The 6950-nt window shown below is 45.1% G+C and overlaps 1 protein-coding gene across 1 annotated transcript in view; it reads left to right on the top strand.

The window, feature by feature from the left end:
* TEAD4 (TEA domain family member 4) overlaps positions 1-5542 on the top strand; it is a gene marked incomplete at its 5' end in the record, with an annotated part of 22048 nt that extends 16506 nt beyond the window's left edge. The window contains 3 exons of the mRNA XM_010147102.1: positions 960-1100; positions 2519-2671; positions 5303-5542. Coding sequence (XP_010145404.1) covers positions 960-1100; positions 2519-2671; positions 5303-5416 — 408 coding nt within the window. The remainder of the gene's footprint in view (positions 1-959; positions 1101-2518; positions 2672-5302) is intronic.
* Positions 5543-6950: the final 1408 nt, after the last annotated feature.

The raw sequence follows: 6950 nt of genomic DNA, 5'->3' as shown, positions 1-6950 counted from the left end.
AGCAGGAAGAATAGAATAGGCTGAAGTAGCTTAAGGGAACGGATCATTGCTTTTCTGCTGATACAAGCTAGCATCTGGGCTTGTGGTGTCCAGAGGAGGTCTACCCGTTTGATTTTGGAAGGAAGGGAGCTGAGCTGGGCATTCCCACACCCCCACTGTGTTTCTGAGCTTGAGGGAGCCAAATCTGTTTTTGGTAAGTGTGGTTTGGGTGACGCCTGGTGGAAGCGTTAGACAGCCTGGGATTTCGGAGTTGGGTCTCCACATGAGGCTTCAGTCGGCCGGCCTTAGATACCCACTTTGAAAACTGGCTGCAAACGGAGATGGCTTTGTATTCCGGTGGGACCGGGCTGGATCCGTCAGCAACCTAACATTCCTTATGTTGCAGCCTGTCTGCGTACGTTCTTCGTATCGTAGTACCTGAGCCTAATGTGCGTGTGTGCTCACATCCCTTTGCTCTGCTCTGGCTCTTTCCCCTTTCCTGCATATTCAGAGTGGAAAAGCCTTATTACCGTTGCTGTACCCTTATTTTTCCTCCTTAGTGAGGCAGCCCAGTCGAGCCTGTCGCATTGCTGTGTCCCTAAAGTGCCCTCCTCTCTGCTCTCGCGTGCTTTGTGGGTACCTCCGTGCCGTCCTGCCACCATTCAGCTATGACAAGTATCAGCTAGGGCAAGGGGTTGTGTCATGTATTTTTAATGGTAAGAGGATATTCCACCGGATTTTCCCAGTGTGTGTGCCAATCCCCACCCCCATGTTCTGAAGCAGGAACTGGATTTTCGTGCATACTCTTCAGATTTCCCCTGCTTGCTTGATGCACGTTGATCAGCTTAAGGAGTTTTGGACACTTCAGTACCTTACAATCTTGTCTAGACAAGGTAATGGTGAAAAACCACCACAACCCTTTACTGACAAGCATCTATTTTTCTTGCCTTTGTTTTTTTTTTGTTTGTTTGTTTTGGCAGGCTGATTTGAACACCAATATTGAAGATGAATCCAGATCTTTCTATGGAGTTTCCAGCCAATATGAGAGCCCAGAAAACATGGTCATTACCTGTTCCACCAAAGTGTGTTCCTTTGGAAAGCAGGTGGTGGAGAAAGTGGAGGTAGGGAGCAGACGTCGGGGTACAAGGTTCTCTCTGGCTGCTGTTTTGTCACTTCAAGTATTTGCATCCTGCATATACCTCAAGATCTCTCTCTCGTTGTGAGGGAGATGGATGCCATAAATTATTTTTGAGACATGCAGGTCTAAGATTGCTCCAGTCTGAAACATGGCCTTGTCTCAGGGCTTCATTGAAGGTCAGGTAGTGTTTGCTAATTTCTTCTTAAATCCCAGTTTCTGAAGACATGTGAATATGTAAGACTCTCAGCTCTGGTGATTCTCTGGGTTTTATTGTGGAGCAAAGCAAAACCTTGTTTGTAGTCCAGAAAGGTGGAAACAAATAGGCAACACCTCACATAGTCTTTTAAAACAGATAATTTGTAGACTATATCCATTAATTAATAGACTGTAATAATTTAGAAACTGTAGTCTTATGGTTCTACAAAGCTTATTTACTACTTGTACCTTTACAGCTTGAGCAGCAGTGGAGCTGCATAATTATGCTTGTATCTGTCACTGAGGACTTACTTTCTGATGCCACGTTCAGCTCCTCAGAGAGCTGCTCTGATCTGCTTCTTGCTGCTCTCCTTCTCCAGAAGCCTTTAGATGGAGAAGGCTGGGTGCAGAACATCAGCTGTTCTTGTGTCAGCTGTCAGTTCAAGCTCCATCCATCCCCAAGACCTGCCTCCGTGATAGACAGGCCTGAAGTCTGGTTATGTATTTGCATGATGGGATAGACAAGCCAGAGAAGGGTGTCATGGTGCACAGTAAAGGAGACTAAGCTCTTGGGGTGAAAGGAGGTTAACGGACATTTACGGGTCTGCTGTGAAATGATAAAACTCAGCCTCAGCTTCTGTTCAAGGGAAGATGGAATACAGGAGCTAAGATATGAACCTGAACCAAAAGGTCCGTCTCTGTAACACTGGCCAGACCCTCTCCTAAGGGAGAACAGAGGTACTATGTTCTCTCTCGCAGGACCAGAAGGTCCTTTCCAGCGGTGAAGCATCCTGAGCATATGATTACCGTCATTACTAGGAGGTTCCTGGTCTTGCTAAAGCAGTTTTTAACTTTTTCAGTTTCTTCACGCATGATGTTTTTCCAGTAGGGATGTGGACCATAGTATAGCTGACAGTTAGTCTGCTCCTCTTAGTTACCTTTCACAGCTCCTTGGCAGTTTGCTGCTTGCAAGCTGGAACCCACTGTTGTAAAGAAAAAAGAAAGAAAGCCAAAGAAATCGGAGTGCTCAAGGAGACTGAGCTTGGTGCAAAGTACTGTAGAGGAATGATTAATCAGCTCATTGTTGTTAGTAAAATGACTTAAAATTACCATTGTAATTTTTCCGTTCTGAATCCCTTTATGTGATTATTGCTGCTTGTGTGTCAGCATTAGCCCCACGTGCCCCTTCTGTGTTTTGCATTGCAGACAGAGTACGCACGCTATGAAAATGGACACTATTCCTATCGTATTCACCGTTCTCCTCTCTGCGAATACATGATAAACTTCATTCACAAACTCAAGCACCTTCCTGAGAAGTATATGATGAACAGTGTGCTGGAGAACTTTACTATTTTACAGGTGGGACTTTCAGCTGTTTTCATTGGAGCTTGGAAACATATATGCCCCATGCAGGAGTTCACTGTTGTGAGTCAAAGTAGATTTCCTTTTACAGCTCAGCATCTAATTGAACTTAGTGTCTCTCCCATGTGTTGCACCTCAAGACAATTTCTGGAACAGTAGAGATAGTAACTCATGCAGAGAAGCAGCAGAAGAATTTGAGAGACCTGAGTAAGAAGGAAAAAAAGAAAGATAAAGGGAGAACTCATGAGGCAGAGAGGTAAAGGAAGGAGCAGGATGAAAAACTCAGTGAAGGAAATGCTCATTCACGACTGGACAAACATTGAGGTCCTTTCTGTGCCCTGGCCCTTTTTGCAAGGTAAATAAAACCCAAAACTAAACCAAGAGCACTATTAAGTGGCTATATAATTTTGTCATGGGAAGAGTTCTTCACTGACCAGGTAGGAAAAATCCCAAACCAGTTGTTTCCTCAGGACCATCCTGAACCTGGAAAGAATATGGAAGCACATAAAAGATGTTGGGGGGAGCTCTGTGACACCCTCAGGAATCACTGCAACCTCTAGGTAGGGCAGTACTACAAGGCTACACAAGTAGATTTGCATTAGTCTGTATGTAATACGAGGAGCATTTCCAGACTTGGATGCAGACTAAATTTGGGAAGAGGGCAAAGACAGCTTAAAAGGTGGATTTTCCTAATGGACTGAGTTCTGTGCTCGCCTCTACAAGACGTGTCACAGATCTTCGCCCAACGATCCAAGGATGGGTAAGTAGAAGAGATGCTAGCAGCTCTGTGAAAGAGTGGAAATCAAATGGTCTTCATTCCATCCTCTGGAGATCTTGAGGGATTCCAGGCAACTCATTTCACTGCTCTGTGGCTCAGGTACCTCAAATATAAAAACCAAAGTTAATAATATACCTCACAGGGCTTTAGAAAGTTTTACTCTTTCATAATTGCACCAAGATCTTTGGCATCTGGAAGAAAAAAGGAGTATAAATGCTGTTTTTTAGATCAGCAAAAGCATGAAGGGGGCAGTGACAGAGAGATGGAAGGCCTGTGTGCTGTAATCCATACTAAGGAACACTGTAACTGCTTTCTGCATGTTTCATTCCTCAGTCAGGCCAATGCTTGCTATAAATTTTATGAGCAAAGTTGTCATGTAGTTATACTTCCTGTGGGGCTTTATGTTTCGGGTAATCTCATCTCCTTCCCTTCCCTTCTGTCACAGAGAGGCATGCCTCATGTGGGTGCTGTCACCGACTTTTATGTATTGCCTTGCAGTCCTGCTCCCTGAGGAGCAGACTGAGCATTTCCTACATCCCCATTCCTCACTGGGGAGCTGAAAAATGGTCATGCTTAATGCAAGGCATGCTGCTAGTCCTCAGTCCCCACTACCAACTTCTGAGGCAAGTTTAATTATATTTTTTCTAGACCCGTTCAGGAGCTTAGATACCCCTAAGCTCACAGGTATGATTTGTCTTCTTTTGCACATTGCTCTGGATCTAGCCCTCCGGGATTTCAGGGCCCATTTTTCAAAAAAGGCTCTGGTGCCATTCCACAGCTGGATGTGTGTAACTCACAACGATCTGCAGAATAAAGGAGAAGGGTTAGCTGCAAACCCAAGCGTGAAGCAAGAAAAGAAAACAGAATAGACCAAAATCAGGCTGCTGAAATTAATAAGCAAGTCTAAAACCAGCTGTTTTCTTTCTGTTTTCACAAGAACGGTTGAGCTTTGGTACAGTTCAAGCCTCCAGCTGATACGTTCTTCTGCAGTTGAGTTGGTGCTACTGCTGTAAAAATCTATCTCCTACAGCGAGATCTGCTTAAAGCTTTAGCTATGGCACAAACTCGATGACAAGAATGTGCAAAGTTGTGTGCTGGCAGAGAGAGGGAAACGGAGCTAGGAGCTCGGGGTGCAACATTTCGCTTGTCCCTGCCAGGTAGTGTAGGCAGCGCATGCTTCTGAAACTAGTACTGCACTGTTCCATCACCATGCTGCTGACACCGAGTCCCATGGCAGAGAAGCTAAGGCTCCTGAGGGACTGTAGAAAAAGAACTGGCAAAAAGGAGCTTCTCTAAGCGTGCATCAGTGTAGCAACCATCCTTCCCCTGACATCTACGGTGTATGGAATAGGAGGTGTGATGGCGTCAAAACTGTAAGTCTCATTTAAAACGAGTTGTGCTGTGTAATCCTCATGGGCTGTCTCTATCACAGACAAGCAGGAGCAGATGGAGGGAAAGAACTGTTCATGGCTGTGAGATATACAGAGCAAAAAGAGATTTTCCGTGAAACACCTTCTCTCTGATGAAATCTGCAGCACTAGGGGGTGGGGAGTAGAGGACCTACTGGACCTGCTTCCATTGATTTAATCATTGATCACAGCATCCTTTTCCCCACGGTGGACTCTGCTCCCCTCCCTGTCTCTTCACTGCATTGCAGTCCTGATGCTGCAAAAGGGCTTTGCTTGGTTGTGTGGGCAAGTAGACAGGGGGTTATGGTGGCCGAGCTGCGTGTCATTGCTGTGCTGCTCCGTTCTTTGCCTATTACTGACTTTTTGCACTGTGTTAAATGTGTTGGAATATGTAAGCAGGGAAACAGTTGCCATCTCAGCTTCTTCTCGTTTTCTGTCTAGGTTGTGACAAACAGGGACACACAGGAGACCTTGCTGTGCATAGCGTATGTTTTTGAGGTGTCAACTAGTGACCATGGTGCCCAGCATCACATCTACCGGCTGGTAAAAGACTAGAGACTCTCTGCCCTGAGTCGTCCATGGGATGCATGTCTAAGGAAAAAGCCTGTGCTTGAACAACCCCTGCCCCCCCATACCAAACTGAAAAATAAACTGCAGATATTGTGTATTTTCAGAAAAGCACCTCTGAACTGATTTGTGATTGACAGGGTCAAATAAGTTTGTATCTCCAGGTTTGTGCAAATGGGAAGAAGAGTCAAAGAAATGCAAATAACTGCGTAAAAGTTTCACCACAAACAGCATCCTCTGGAGTGTATTTCCCACAGACCACACACAGGGTGTGATCATACACATCAAAGGAGTGGTATGCACCCGATCATACAGGCAGGGCAATGGCAGCAGCCTCCACAAGTTTGCCCATACATGAACAGCTTGAAAATGTTCATGCTACGTCTGGTCTGCGTGTGTGCGCTCATACATTCATTTGTAGGTCAGCACATGCACGGACATGCTTCCCGAACGTTTATATGGATGTCAGTCAGACGTGTGGGCACATGCATGGGTATAGAGGATGCACATGTAGCCTACATATCTGCCTGTCTAGCTTTCCGCCTCAGCAGGGGTGCTAAGTCACAGGGTCCTTCAGCCTTTCTCCTGTCAGAGGCTGGATACCGTTTCCCTCTCTTCTGTGCATGATAGCGAGACACCAACCTTTCTTTTGCCTTTTGAATGAAGTTATGCTTAGGAAATTTGGTATGTTAAATCGTGTTGTCTTGCCCAGCAGATTTCCTCCATGCATCAGGTCTGTTGACTGACTAAAATAATTCTTCCTGCTTTTGCTTGTGTTCTCCTTGTGCAGTTAGCACTGCTCAGGGGGCTAGACTGCTCTTTTCTTGTGCACCAGTAAAATAATTGTTTGTTGATATCAAACTGTTCCAACGGGTAGTTGCAGACAGTGAGGTGCACAAGTATTGCAAAGAATGCCATTTGGCCAGAAAACCTCAGGAAAAGGATGAGAGAGAATAGTTAAAAGAGGTTAGCTTTCCGTGTTTCCAAGGCAATCAAACACAGTCTGCTTTACTAGTAAACTGAGGTTGTTTTTACTCAAAAGTCACTGAGAGCCAACAACGTGGTCCCCACAATGCTGCTGATGTGGGGGAAGATCCAGCCATTCGTGTTACTCTGAGGGAAGAGGTGGCTTGCATGATGCTCTCTGGCAGCCACCGAACAGGCACAGTCCCGTGGCACAGATTTCGATATATGGTGTTACATCTTCACTTTCCACAATGCATGACAACACCTTGGGAAACACCTCTCACACTTATTTTAGATGTTTCCATCCTTGCATTTTTGGCATAGAGGAAAGTAGTCATGGGTACCTGGGGATTCTGAGATACCCCAGGAGGTGCATTGCCTGCTGTATTTAATGAAAAATCGATCCTAAATCTGATCTCATCACTTACTTCTGAGATTGTACTTAAAAAAAGAAAATCATGGTAATTGGATTTTAGTGGTTTGTTTGCTTGGATCTTCAGTGGCATCTTTCATCTAATGCAGATGGTAGTTTTCTCTAGGTGGAAATTTGTGTGCA

This window comes from Eurypyga helias, unplaced genomic scaffold (assembly GCF_000690775.1).
Source record: "Eurypyga helias isolate BGI_N326 unplaced genomic scaffold, ASM69077v1 scaffold3222, whole genome shotgun sequence".
Taxonomy (NCBI): domain Eukaryota; kingdom Metazoa; phylum Chordata; class Aves; order Eurypygiformes; family Eurypygidae; genus Eurypyga; species Eurypyga helias.
This window is presented reverse-complemented; position numbering and strand designations above follow the sequence as displayed.